The sequence below is a fragment of the Lycium barbarum genome, chromosome 3 (assembly GCF_019175385.1).
Source record: "Lycium barbarum isolate Lr01 chromosome 3, ASM1917538v2, whole genome shotgun sequence".
NCBI classification, from domain to species: domain Eukaryota; kingdom Viridiplantae; phylum Streptophyta; class Magnoliopsida; order Solanales; family Solanaceae; genus Lycium; species Lycium barbarum.
In genome coordinates, this window is record NC_083339.1 from 114,501,200 (window position 1) to 114,516,383 (window position 15,184).

At 33.6% G+C, this 15,184-nt stretch overlaps 1 protein-coding gene and 1 long non-coding RNA gene across 2 annotated transcripts; one reads left to right on the forward strand and one right to left on the reverse strand.

Annotated features, from left to right (window-relative positions):
* The first annotated feature begins 4,934 nt into the window (after window positions 1-4,934).
* Window positions 4,935-11,071, forward strand: LOC132634030 (uncharacterized). The gene is made up of 3 exons (XR_009580006.1): window positions 4,935-5,717; window positions 10,656-10,785; window positions 10,864-11,071. It is a non-coding gene; the product is annotated as an uncharacterized LOC132634030 (long non-coding RNA).
* A 1,284-nt stretch (window positions 11,072-12,355) lies between these two features.
* Window positions 12,356-14,139, reverse strand: LOC132634031 (uncharacterized). Its single transcript, XM_060350353.1, has 3 exons — window positions 13,055-14,139; window positions 12,910-12,984; window positions 12,356-12,822 (listed from the first exon to the last, which is right to left on the reverse strand). Exons 1-3 carry the CDS (start codon window positions 13,301-13,303, stop codon window positions 12,661-12,663), a joined length of 486 nt encoding a protein of 161 aa, XP_060206336.1. The 5' UTR covers window positions 13,304-14,139; the 3' UTR covers window positions 12,356-12,660.
* Window positions 14,140-15,184: the final 1,045 nt, after the last annotated feature.

A 15,184-nucleotide genomic window follows, 5' to 3' on the forward strand; every position in this document is an offset into this window, starting at 1 on the left:
ATAAAATATTGATATTTCGGAGTTTTGAAACATGACTAATCTTTGGTCAAAGTATGAAAAAAATGTGAAATTTTCAAACTTTAAAATTGTTGGAAAAAAATATAACCTATATTGCGCACTAAATTAGTGCGCAAAGGGTAGTTTGGTTACTTTTTTTTTTAATGGGTTATTTTGATATCCGGACACACTTTTTGGGTCGGTGTCATTTAAGTTACGGACTCAAATAAATAGCATAAATTATTCACCTTACTGTTATTTGTAAATTTTAGCTTAATTTGATATTTTAAGTAAAAAATTGGCAAACTATAGCCAAGTGCCAAAAATCGCTTATTCTTCACCCATTTTCTGCCCCATCCTTTCTACTCTTCTTCTTCATTGATGAAATATGTTGTGTGTTACTCCTTGTCCCAAAATACTTGTCATGTTTCGCTTCTCGATATTCAATTTAACTGATCGTCGAAACTAAATTGGATTAGATTAATTTAATATGTTAAAATTAAATTAGATATTAAAAAACTACACGAAAAGTATTAGAAGTTGCAAATTTTTTCATATCAAAATGGTGAAAAATATTACATCTTAAAATGTTGGTCAAAATTTATGTAGCTTGACTCTTGGAAAAGGAAGCGTGACAAGTAATTTGGGACGGGGGCAGTACTTATTTGTGCTAAAAATTGAAGTTTCCAACTTATTCAACTTTACTGGTTCGACTTCTTAGGGGTCTAAAATTGAGATAAAAATTCAAAGTGGTGAATGTTAAGTTAAGAAATAGATGTATTTTGGACTGAGTATCGAGATTCTCTACTAATCTGGAAGCTTTAAAGTGAAGGACGTTTGATAAAAACAATGTGAAAGCTCCATTGACCTACTTGGAAGCTTGGAATTTGAACCCGAATTCTGGGCGAACTTGGATCATTTTGTTTGAATATGATCCAACCGGTTCCAACCGGAACAGGACCGGTAACCGGTTAGGAACCGGCCGGTTCTGGTTTAACCGGTTCCGGTTTACCGGTTTGAAACTCCAAACCGGAACCGGTCCGGTTTTAAGTAGTTAAATTTTTTTTTGTTTTTTGTTTTTTGTTTTTTGTATTATATATATATATTATAGTATTTATTAGTATATTGTAGGTATATTTACATATGTTATACAACTTTATAATTAAAGTTTAAATATTTACTGACTAACAGGCTAATAGCAAGTCAGCAATACAGAATAGTGTTTTTCGTATACATATATATGTATAACTTAATATACTTATATATATGCTTATATACTTACTATATATATTTATATACTATATATACTTATATACTATATATACTTATATACTTATATATGTTTAAGTATACTATATAACTTATATATATATATATATATATATATATATATATATATATATATATTATAAGTATATTCTTAGTATATTTTAGGTATATTCCTAACTTAATAAAAGTAAAAATATGAACACAAGTAAATAGAAGAAAGCTCAATGAGCCATATATTTTATTCATTCTTGGATAACATTTATTTGCAAGTTGTATTTTTTTTTAACTTGCAAATAATACATGAGTTGTACAAAAATAGTAGAATAATAAAATCACCAATTTTGAACCATTTCGTTAATTTCCCCCACATCATATTCGGTCATGGAAATATCTTCAAAGTCTTCCATTTGGTCCGGTCCACTAGCTATCAAATCTTCAATTTCTTCCTCTTCGCCTTCCTCCGCTTGTAAGTTTTGGTTGCGTCGCTCCGATCTAACCCAATCGCGAATGCACACTAGTACTTGCAAGCTAAAGCCGGATAATGAATGTCTATGGTCTCCAATTTGCTGTCTTCCTTGGCTAAATGCGCTCTCCGAAGCCACGGTTGATACTTGAGCCGTAAGGATATCTCGAGCCATTCTTGAAAGTACCGGATAGCTTGCCTTGTACTTCTTCCACCATGCTAAGACGTCCAAATCATCTTGTTGGTTGATATCCACATTTGGCTGCATCAAATAAAAGTTATATTCATCAAAGTTTGCAGTAGAAGAAGAAGTTGGCTGTGAATGTAAAACTTTTAAACCCGACAAGCCCTTTTTGCTACTCTGAGAAGTAGTAGGGCGTGGAGCAACGGGTGTAGCACGTTCTTCCAAACTAGAATAATGAGTAAAAACTCTTCTAAACTCATCATCAATAGCGAGATCGGCTTCAGCTAAAGATGGTTGAACTCCCTCTTCAATTTCTAAAAATGTATAAATTTGACTAACTAAATTTTTAGTAAAAGACAGTTTTAAACAAGGATTTAAAAGGGAACCCAATATAAATAAAGTTGGGATGGGAAAAAAATACTTCTTAAATTTGATTGTCATTTCAAAAATAGCCACTTGATAATCGGGTTTATATTTATACTCTTGTAAAACTCTAGCTATTTCCGCTAAGTAGGCTAAAATTCCGGTTACTGTGGGATATAATTGTCTAGAAAAAGCAAGAGTTGAATTATAAAAAATTTCTAAGAGGTCAACACATTCTTTAACATCTTCCCAATGCACATAATTTAACCAATCATCACTATCAGTATTATATTTGTTGTGAATTTGTTGTATGGGAATCCTATACTCATATGCTTGTTGTAGCATAATGTAAGTGTAGTTCCACCTAGTCTCAATTTCTACTTGAATTTTCTTAGGTCTAAGGTTATTTTCCACACAAGCATTCTTAAAATCTCTAATTCTTCCCCTATTAGCATTACAAAAAAGAAACGCAACCGCATCTCTAATTTTTTGAACGGAATCATCAAAATGCGCAAGACCATCTTTAACAATTAAATTTAAAATGTGACAACTACATCTTACATGAAAAATATTTCTTAGCGGAGGGTTTATTTCTCCTTTTATAAGACCTATCGCCTTTGTATTATTAGAAGCATTATCTAAAGCAATACAAAGTGTTTTTCTATAAATGTTAAAAAATCTCATAATAGTAGACATTGAATCGGCTAAAAATTTTCCATCGTGACGACCTTTTCCTTCATCATATAAAAAAGCTATAATTCTTTTTTGCATAACCCAGTTGTCATCAACCCAATGACATGTAATAGCAAAAAAATCTAAATGGTTAATACTAAGACCCAAATCAGCAGTAAGACAAACATTACAATTTAAAGAATTAAATACATGGCACAAATAAAATCTATATTTTTTAAACAAATCTATAACATCGGCTCTACAAGTACTTCTAGGAATACCCTCAAATAACGGATTATAACAACGTTGAATGTAAGTAACAAACCCCAAACCCGAGGGAAAGGAAAATGGTAAACAATCATAAGCTACCATTTTAGCTATTTCTACGCGTTCTTTTTTCTTGTCATACTTAAAATTTCTACCGGTTCGTGAGTCTATCGTCATTTGAATCCCCCCCACATTTGAACCTGTTTGCTCTCCCCAAATATCCATATGTTTGGTTCTCATATGAGCATTTAGTGTACCCGTTCCACCATCCTTACCAGTTCCTTGCTTAAAACTAAATACTTGTCTACATATGTTACATGTAGCTGATTGGTTTTCCCTATTCTTAGTCATAAATTTCCAAACTTTAGCTGTTGGCTTACGAGTTCTAGGCGGTTTGTCTTGTGTATGTGATTGTGCAGGACATGTATCTCCTATGGGATTTTCGGGGGGTTGTGTTTCATCATCATCATCTAAGTCTTCATCAAAAGTGTCGGTAAAATGTTGTTGCATTGCCTCATGACCTAAAAGTGGAATATTTCCACCAACATCAATACCTAAATTAGGTGTTTCTTCTACAAATGTTTCCTCATTAAGCGCACCCCTAACAATACGACTACTACTACCGGCACCACGTCTTAATCTCTTTGACATTATTAAATAGAATTAATTTAAATCACAAGAAAATAAATTACAATAAATTAAATTTCTAGAATTAAATTGTGTAAATTAAATTGCGAAAAATAAATTGCTAGAATTAAATTGCGAAAAATAAAGATAGAGTTGGAACGAAGGTACCAAATTGCCGGATTAATTTCCAACAAAGTGAAGGCGGCTAGAATTGCAAATCTACCAAAGCTACTTCGGATTGTTGCAAAATCACCAACTCCACCAACAATATTATAATTGCAAAATTAATAATTGAAAGTTGAAACTATAATAAGACTTTGTGACTAATTATTGCAAAGTAACTATAATTGAGAGATTGAGATTTGAGACAAAGATGAAGAAGAGTGAATTGATGTGAATTAAAATGAAAATGAAGAAGGGTTTATATAGGGGTGGGGATGGGTTAAAGTGTTAAAAAAAAAAAATGGGGGCCAAAAATTAAAAAACTGACCGTTTGGCAACGACCATTTTTGCAAATGGACCGTTGCCAACGGTCCATTAACGGACACTGCGGCCCAACGGCTCTTTCCTTTTTTTTTTTTTTTTTTTTTTTTTTAATTTTCACCAGTTAAACCGGTCCGGTTCCGGTTTCCAAAATATCGGAACCGGACCTTTAAACTATTACACGGTTAACCGGTTTAACCGGTTCCGGTTCTGGTTCCGGTTTAGCCTGTCCGGTTACCGGTTAACCCGAACCGGTTAACTGGTTTAACTCAATTGGGATTCGTGAGTAACGAATTTTTAAGAGAACTTGATACTATATGATGAAAAGGACCCTTATTCCCAGTTTTAAAGATACTTTCAACTAATTATCTAATATAACAACACATTTCAAAATATAGCACTAAGGAAAATTAGGATTCCTTGATTTTAGGCTCATATTTTGATCTCTCTCTACCACCTAACTAAAATCCTTGTAGAGATCTAGTAGCTCAGTTGGTTGGCTACCTGAACTCTCACGTTATTGGTGAGGGTTCGAATCCCCACATTGTAATCCCCTTCCCCTACCCCCTATGTAATAAATATAAAAAAACAATTAAAAAAAATCCTTATTTTTCAAATACTCCAGCCGCCGACCCATTTTCCATCCCAACTCCGGCCGCCTTCATAACTCCGACCATTGACGTGATGACGACGACATCATCCTCTTTGTCCTTCCACGGAGTCGAAGTAAATCATTATCGATTTTTCATCTTATAAAGAAGTTGCTAATACCTTGTCTTCAAACTCCATGAAAAGTTCAATTGAGCAATCTTTATCCAACGAAACACTTCTCTTCTTATTATTCTTTTTGTATGGAAACGAATTTTGTATTGTTATGATGAAATGAGCGGTGGTTATGGTGGTTTGTGACTATGCTTTAAAGGTGGAATGAATGTATGTATGGTATATATTATGTATATGTTAGTATCTGTCTTATGTATCACATAATACATATAGTGACATACCCACGGCATACGTGTACATACAACAACATATAAATATGTATATTATTATATGTTGCGCGTATATCACGTGTATGTCTTGTGTAAGTCAATGTATGTGATGCATATGACAAAGTGTATATAATAACATACACATGATATACAATCTATACATGGAAAAAATAAGTTCTGGAAGCCATAGGAGAGAACTCCCTCCAAAAAAACTCTGGTGAACAAAACATCAAAGGACAGAGTCGACGGTGGGAATGGAACAACGACGAAAAAAGAAAAAAAAAACTAGGGGAGAGAAGCTCGTGCGATTTTCTCGCGAAGCATCGATTGTCGGCAACAGAGTAGTGGTGGCGGGGCACCGGGTCAGGGATGGAAGGAGGGGTGTTCATGGTACGGCATGGTATGGTATTGAAGACTTCTATTTGGTAATTTTCATTTTTCGATTTTTAAAAATACTATACCATTACCCATACTAAATTAATTCGATATGGTTCGGAAATTTTGAGTTTGATTCCAATAAAAGCGCATTGCGGTAAGTCGGTGACCGTAGTTTGTTTGATTTCAACTTACTTATATATAGAAGAGAATTATTACTTTGAGTTCTAAAAAAATGTCCTAATTATATCATATTAACACCTTACACATGCATAAATATTCAAGGAAAGCAAAAGAAATCTCCTTCATAATTCAATTACCGCAAAACAATCAATTACTATAAAGTTTATATAATCTAATAAGCAAGAATCAAAATATACACAAGTTTAACAAAAAGAAAAAGATTGAGAAATGCACGACAGTAAAAAAGAAATACCCAAACTTGAGTTGTATGTCTAAGACCATCCGGAGCAATTTTAAAGATGTCAGTAAATGAGATTTGATTTGTACTGTATATGTTAAAGACTTGGTTCTTGTGTATTATTTGTTAAACATCAAAACATGAATTCAGCTCAGCTCAACAATAGCACCTGAAATTCTCTTTTTGATTCTTAGTCACATCTTATGGGATGATTACGACAACCACTTGCCGTTTTACTATTAGATAGAGAAATAAAACGGGAGTAGCTAGTTTTAAGAACATGGGGAGGTGGAAGAAGAAAAAAAAAAGGGGAAAAGAGTGGCGAGATGGCATGCCATCTTAATTCACCTCACCCAAATGTCAAGCCACATGGGATTTTAATATCTATGGTGGAGCACGGTTAGAAATAGGAATATTTTTTTATTACTTTACTAACTGTAAAGGTAATTTTGTCTCGATAGTATAACGGAAGCTAAATGTAGATGATATTTGCAAGTAAAGAGATTAATTTGACCCTTTTCCCTAAAATAAAGTGTTATAATCAATAATAATTGAGGATCATCTTTTAATTAATTTGAAAAAGTCGACAATAAGTAGCTCATTTTGATAGACAGCGTAAAAAAAAATGACAAAAGGTGGTCCCTTATATTTTAGGATAGGTTCAAAATAGTCTCTTAAATATATTTAGAGCAATTTTTGTCCTTTGAATTTGTTAAGGGGAAATTGACATACAGGTCAAACCTCTCTATAATCATCATTCGTTATAATAGCATTTCACTATAACGGCCTGATTTTCTTCGGAACTGATTTTTCATGTTATATTTTACTTATCTATAACAACATTCTACCTGTAACAACAATGACATTCATTATATAGGTACACTCTTTGTAAAATTACCTCTCTATAACAACCATACTCAAATATTGCCCAATGACATTTTGTAAAAATGTATTATGTATAAGAATAAAATATTAAATTATTTATGGTAATCATCATTAATGTCATGCACATAGAAAATTGCAAGAGACATCAGATGCAGAAGGTGACAACGAAAGTGTTGATGAAGAGCCTCAACCTACTGCTACTTGGGGTGAGATAGAACAGTCAACTGTTGAGCTCCTTTTGCTGAAAGTTTGGACAAAATTCTTTGTCAATTGAAGCGTTATATTATTAATAAGAGAATGAAATTTACGAAACAACCTAACTACAATTGTAGAACTCTTATTTCAACCTTGAAATATTTAAATTCTCAATTAATTTTAAAAGCATATGTTCCTTAGATTTTATTTCTTTATCGATATGGTACAACTAGTTATGGATTTATTTAGTAATTTATTAGTCTTTTTATTTTTAATTAATGAGGTATAAAAATCAATTGAGATCTTAAAATTAACAAGTATATTGTTTTCTTTTATAACCTAAAAAGTATAGAAAAAATAGTTGTTTGCATACTTTTGCTTATAACAGCTAAATGGGATCTAAACATCAAATGACAGTATACATACACAACAACACCTCACTATAACAGCCATGAAATTCCCAGACAAATGCTGCCATTATAGAGAGGTTTGACTGTAAATAGTTACCACCAAAATAATAGCTATCAAACCTATATTTAATCACCCATAAGATCTTGGAGTAATGGAGTATTGGTTAGGATTGATGCCGCTAGACCGGGCGATATTGATTTTCTGTTCCATCCATGTATAAATTCTAGTTAACGCATGTTTGTCTTTGTACAATTGTTGCGTGTTATTTGCTGCATTAGTTGGTGGTGCAGATTCTACAATTTCTATTAATCATGAAAAATAAAAGAAGGGTATATTTGTATATCTGTATACTGCAAATTTTCCAAATCAAGATTTGTCAAACAACTTAAATTAAATCATTACTTTGGCAAAAGAAAACTAGCAAGAACTCAAGTTAATCGAAATTGTTCAAGTTGGATGTAGTCTTTTACTTAAGGTGAGCCACAAGTTTCAATCAGAATTTATGTGTTTTTAAAACAAATTCACATAGCATTACTGAATTGGTGTATCAACATGATTAGTCTAGGGTCTGAAAACTGATAAGAATTAGCATCTAATTACAAGAGACCAGGAATTTATGTTACTAGCTGCTTACTGAAGAAGTATCTCTAAAACGACTGGATATATATTATGAGTATAATGGTGATTTAGTACATTAATCCTATTTAATAAAGTAAATGCATTAATTAAACCTGTCACATCACCAGTGGCGGAGTCAGGAATTTTGCTAAGGGGTTCAAATATAAAGAAGCACACACGCGAAAACTACAAGTGGGGCGGGAAAGGAAAAGACTAACCTTAACCCGCTAAATTTAACTTGCTTTATCATGCGCCGTTTAGCATATTTTCCTACTTTCACCCTGCTCCATCGAGCCTTCTTAAATTTTCTTGTGTTTTTTTCACTTTTACTTTGCAATATTCTACTTTATTTATTTTTTATTATGAATTAGCGGTCATTCAATCATATATTACTTTGAAAATCGCGAAGATTCTTTAAAAAGGTGTAGGGATTGGATTACTAATATTATAATACATATTCATAGGCTAACTAAATGGCATCGCCGATTTTTGAGTTCGTTTAGTTCAGTTTACTAGGTTATTCATTTGAAGAAAAAAAAAAGACAAATGACGAACAAATCAAAGAAGTTTAGTTTAGTTAAGTTTTCCTCTCTCAAGAATAGAATTAGAAAAAATAGGAAAGAAATACCATGAAACCAAAGAAAGTAACTTTAATTAAACAGTTTTGATTAAAGGATCTTCACAATTTTTAAATTTCTTTATTCGATTAAAAATAATTAACCTTATTTTAAAAAAAAACAAATTCTAGTTTTCCTCTCTCAAGAATAGAATTATAAAAAATAGGAAAGAAATACCATGAAACCAAAGAAAGTAACTTTAATTAAACAGTTTTGATTAAAGGATCTTCACAATTTTTAAATTTCTTTATTCGATTAAAAATAATTAACCTTATTTTTAAAAAAAATTCTATCTCAATTTCAAGTTTAATAACAATTCATCGTTTTCTTAAAGAGTTTCTTCGAGTTACCACATGGAAAGAGAGTTACGTAGAAACAAAATGAGCAATCAAGATAAGAAGAATAAAAGGCAAAAATAAAAAGGAATATGCCTAATAAATTTGAACACAGGAAAATTGAGAAGGACAAAAGAATAACAATCTCCTACTCATTCTGAATGGAAGGGGAAAGAAAGAAAAAAAAGAAAAAAAAGAAAAAAAAGAAGAAGGAGAAATAGAATAGAAGAAAAAAATAACAAAAAAAGAAGTAGAAGAGTAAAGCTGCAAATTGAGCCCACAATTAATGAGGCTTTTCATTGCGTTAGGGGAATTTGAGCCCAAAAACTGAGCCATCTCCGTCTCTGCTGTGTGGAAAAGCCAAAGCAAAGAAAAAAAAACGACAAATTATTGCGTGTCGAGATTCTAACCAGCGACCTTGAGGGAAAGTTTGAACCCCCTTAACCATTGAGCTAAGATTTTCAGATGCGTTAAGGGGGTTCATTATAGCATATATATCCATAATATTCAGATTTGACCTTACAAATACAATGGGATTTTTCGGCTAAGGGGATTCGGAGGAACACCCTGATCTACACTTGGATCCGCCCCTGCACATCTCTATTAGGTGTGAGTTTTATGAATTCGGTCAAACTGATTTTTCTGATAGTCGGAGCAAAGTAAGATGATTTTTATGTAACAAAAAAAATATTTTGTGAATGTTGCGCAATGAACACAAAGCTGAATTATCAACATGAAATTTATTCGTTAAATTCCATTCTCTCATAGCTTTTGCCAACTCTCTAAATGAGCGTTAAACTTCACCTACACAAGAAGGAATTGTGTGTGGTGCATGTATATAATCATTCAATCCCATTAGTTGGCGTTTTATTACTGGCAAAAGTCATAAATTGACCCTTAAACTATACCCCAAAAGTCATTTTCGCACTAAAACTTTAGTGGTAACCTATTACACACCTACTATATAAAAAAGTGATATTAATTACCCCTCCGGACACCAAAACCCAAGCGCGTGTGTGCCAACTTTTTTGTGCGCGTGAACAGTTATTTATTACGCATTAAACTTAAAAAAAAAATCGTTTAAATCCGAATCCCTCCGCTTAAACAGTCATATTACCATTACCCACACATCAAATATACCCGATCCATCAAATATTAAGAACCCTAATTTTTGTCTCCCAAATTCGCGAAATCTGCCCCAATTTGAAGCAAAGGTAATTTTTTGTCTCCATTTTTTATTAGTTCCTCTCCAACTAATTTTCCCTTTTGTTTTCCATTGTAAAGCTTCTTATTCTACATTGTAAAGCTTCTTGTTCTCATGTAGGAATTGTTTTTATCGATTTGTTAATGTATGTTTTTTTCATTTTTTTGTATTAGTTCCTGTGTTTTTCCGTTGTTTTTTCCGTGTGTGACTAGCTTAGTTTATGGATTTGGATTTCGGGTAATGAAGGTTCCATAATGGCAAGATTTAGCTTGTCTAGGATTTGTAAGGAGGAAGATGATCATGAGCTTTCTGAAGTGCGATGCAATTATGGGTTTTTATTGCCTTTGATGACCTCTTGGACCCCAAGGAACCCGGGTAGAAGATATTGGAGTTGTCCATACTATGGTGTAAGTGATTTTTCATCAAGAATCGAACTTTTCTAGTTGGAAGTTTTATGCCTTTTACCTATATTTGATTGATTGTAGGGTGCTAGATCATGTGATTTTTATCGTTGAAAGGATGATGAGATTGATCCAAGATCCAAATTTGTGATTCCTAAACTAGTGAGAAGAATTGGAGAACTTGAAACATCATTTGAAGCTTCCACAAAAGTTGATGACAAGCCTACTATGTCTACAAAATCTGTAGAAAGCAACATTGATATGGAAAGCATAGATATTGAAAGGATAATTTTGGAGAACAAATTATGAGGATGAAAGAAAAGGAGAAGAAGTGGAAGAGCAAGCTGGCCAAGTCCAACAAAAGGGAGACAATACTTTGGATTGCCTTGTTGTGTATTGGCATTTTAGTTTTAAGTTTTGTGTTTCAAAGCATGTACTTAAGAGGTTATTATATGAAGTTGCCCTAAGAGGTTAGTGCACTTGTTAAGTCTTTATTAGAACTTGTTGGTGGTATTGGTAATGTTAATTAGAACTTCTTGGGGCTATTGGTAATGTTTATTAGAACTTCTTAGTGGTATTGTTAATGTTAATTAGAATTTCTTGGGGCTATTGGTAATGTTTATTAGAATTTCTTGGTGGTATTGCTAATGTTTGGTTTTGTTTGATTTTTGAAACCCTTAATGTTTGGTATTGCCAAGTATGTATCAAAATTCAGAAAGTGGAAAGTAAAGAAATTCGGAAATAAAACATTAATAAATTACAATCCGACAAAAATTTCATATATAAACTTTAAAAGTGACAAACACGGAGATTTAATCTAACACTATGATCTCCCTCTTTTTCTTAACAATGAAGACTACACGGTTCCGACCTTGACAGGCTTGCAAACACAACACATTCTCTGCCCTCAATTCGTTAGCATCAATAAATTGTTTTCAGCCTTGAGAGAGGTGCGTATATGCACCAACTTTGTACTTCATATGGTACGCGTGATGGTCGTAGAGAACAACAGTTTCGTGGTCAAATTTTAGAAGAAATTCCAAAACGTTATTAGGAAGGATCTGCAAAAAATACATGTTAGTACTAAAACTAAAACAATTGAAAATAAAAAATGATCTCGTCATTATGAAATTAACAATTACGAACTCATCATTTCAACGTAGGATCTCGTTAACGTTTTCTCAAAGTATGCCAGCATTTTGGACTGAAGACTCATCTTAGAGTGAAGGGTAGAATGAATGAGAGTTTGAGTGAAAGTTGGACAATGAATAATTAGTTGTGAGTGAATTTGGTATAATGGCTAGACCTATTTATAATGTGTTATTAAGTTAGTGTCCCTAACTACTAACTAAGCAGTCACTAATATTCAATACCAGTTAATAAACTACCAGTCAATTCCAGTCAATACCATTCAATACACAAATGCCAATACGTTCAAAGTTAGACCACCATAACCACTCACCACACTACCATTCAATACCATCCAATACACATATGACAATACGTTCAAAGTGTTGACTATTCATTTTCATTCACAAAAAGATAGTTAATCAGATATGCCAATTCAGTACAAAACAGTAAAAAAGTTAAATGCAGTCACAACTGCCCTACCTACGCCAATTTAGTACAAAACACTAAAAAAGTTAAATGCAGTCACATCTGCCCTACCTAGGCCAATTCAGTACAAAACACTAAGGCTAGTTAAATGCAGTCACAGCTGCCCAAAAACAGTCTTAAGTGCAGTCTCAGCTGCTAAGGACAAGCCTAAATCCTAACTAAAAACCTTCAAAGTTAATTGCCTTTTTACAATGCAGTCAAAGTTGAAATAGTAACACCAACAGAATGCAGTCATAGTGGAGTGGTGGAACTTCCTTAGCTAGATTATGTAGCTTTGGCCATTTCCCCCCTCATTTGTCCAAGCTGCCTTGAGGTCATAGCATCTTTTCCCTTCCAATTCACACCACATGTTGCCTTATGTCCAAGAACACCAGTTACTACTGCTGAAGACTTAACAGTTCTAAACCTTTGACTTGGCAGCCCAGGCTACATAAATGAAATAAGGCTAGTTAATGATATTTGTAAGTAACTAAGAGTTAATAGAAAATGATAGCCGAGTGATAAACAACTTACACTAATGATTGTTTGCCCACTTTGTGTGTGCAGCGCCCCCATTCCAACCATACTTGGCCTGCTAATACCAACATTCTACAAAACAAAAGAAAACATTAGAAGCTATTAATTTATAACTTATAATTGAATTATAAAGTAGATTTACCTTTTTTGAACCTTTTGGTCTACCCCTTCCTCTGCTAGTTGGAGCAGCTACATTACTTGAATTTGGGACAGCAGCAACAGTTGTAGGATGTGGGACAGTAGCAGCAGCATTACTTGAATTTGGGCCAGCAGCTGCATTACTTGAATTTGGGCCAGCAGCTGCATTACTTGAATTTGGGCCAGTAGTATTAGGCTCTCTAAAACATCTCCTTTTGCTGTGACCCTTGGTATGACATTTGCTGCATGTCATCTCAATCCCCTCTTGGATAATTTTCCTGTTTTCTTGTTTTCTGCAACTTCTTTCCTCCTTACTTTCTTGGGTCTGCCAGGCAACTTCCTTACTTCAGGTGGTTTAACAAAAGGATTTGTTGATTCTGGCCATATCTTCATATTCAGAACTGGCTGAATGAAGTGGTTGTATGTCTTCATGTATGTTTCTCTTTTATACCAATGAGAAATGTAGTCCACTGGTTAAGCTTCCTACGGTGAAGAGCTGATATTGCATGAGGGCATGGTATGCCCTTCAACATCCATGCTCTACATGTACAAGTTTGCTTGGGCAGATCCACAATATGCCTATACTGTCCATGAAACACCTCATACCCTGTATCAGAATTCCACTCAATACTATACTTCATGGACTTCTTTATGTTGTCTCCTAGTAACTTCATTGCCATTGGAGAAACATCACAGATCAAACTATTACAAAACTCCCTCATTTGTCCTACTCTCTTCATCATTTTCACCCTTATCTCCTCAAGCATTGTAATTATACTTTTGTGTCTTGCAGCCAATATCCAAGAGTTAAAACACTCAGCCATGTTATTATCTACACTGTTAACTTGTGTTGTATATTTGAAGTAAAGCTTACTCCATCTTTCTGGATTGTAGTACATCAACTGACCAAGACAAGCCTCTCCAATGTTTTCATGTAGTCAAGGTTATCATTCGACTTAGCCTCAAATGTGGACCTTACACACCTCCAAAAATAGTTTCTTCTCTCAAGACCTCTGTATTCTTTGGACCAATTTGCCAGCACATGCCTAGCACATATCCTATGCTTAACATTTGGCAGCTGCTCCTTTGTGGCACCTTCAAGACCCTATGAACAATAAAAAAGCTGGTTGTTATTAAACAGAAAATAAAAAGTAAGAAACAATTATGAATATGATGTAATTAAACACTTCATATTACCTTTTGCATATCTGTTATAACTGCCATATCTGTCCCATCTCCCAGCTGGAGATCTTCCTTTAGAATTTTAATAAACCATGTCCAATTATGCTTGTTTTCAACCTCAACTAGTGCCCAAGCAAATGGCAGCATCTGATTGTTTCCATTTTTACAAACAGCAACAAGCAGTTGACCTTTTGAAATTCCCTTTAAAAAACAACCATCCAAACCAATACATTTCCTACATCCTGCCAAGTATGACTTCTTCATTGCATCAAAGCATATGTAGAAGCCTATAAATATTTTTCTTCCTTCAATTGTCTCTTCACTAAGCCTCACTACACATGTACTACCTGGATTAGATCTTAGCAACTCATCTTTGTAATCTAAAATTCTGCCAAAATCCTTCACATGGTCACCCATCATCTCTGAAATCACCTTGTTTTTTTCTCTCCTACACACAGTCCTCCCAACATAAAGATCCAACTCCTTTTTAATAAGCTGTTGGAACTCAAAAATTCTAATGCTTAGTTGTTCCTTTATCCTCTCATGATAGTGATTGACCAAAAATTTGGAGTTACAAATTTTGTTTCTATTTGTAGGGTCACATTTGTGAATTGGATTGTAGTTTTCACCATAAAATTGTAAGTCCTAGAGTCAAAACTGGCAAATAAAAGCCAAGGACAGTCCTCTACACACCTAACCTTTACCTTTAAAGGTTCATTAACATGCTTTTCAATACCAACATGTTCAGCAACTGCATACTTAGTAACAGCAGCCCTAAAATCATCAATACACTCAAACACAACTCCTGTTTTTACGTTCTTTCTTCTTGCTTTTGGTCTTTATTCAGCCACTTCTCCATCATCATCAGTGCAGTCATCTGGATGTTATGTCCCGTGTTTTCGTATAATTGGAAATCGAGAAATAATTACGACTTGTGTGTTATAAGGACATA

Bases quoted from the DNA above. Each gene is read 5' to 3' on its own strand.
- LOC132634031 (XM_060350353.1), bottom strand. From the start codon at position 13,303: ATGACATGCAGCAAATGTCATACCAAGGGTCACAGCAAAAGGAGATGT. The intron at 12,985-13,054 runs GTAAATCTACTT...TTTGTTTTGTAG, and splicing joins GACCAAAAGGTTCAAAAAAG to AATGTTGGTATTAGCAGGCC. The intron at 12,823-12,909 runs GTAAGTTGTTTA...TCATTTATGTAG, and splicing joins GTGGGCAAACAATCATTAGT to CCTGGGCTGCCAAGTCAAAG.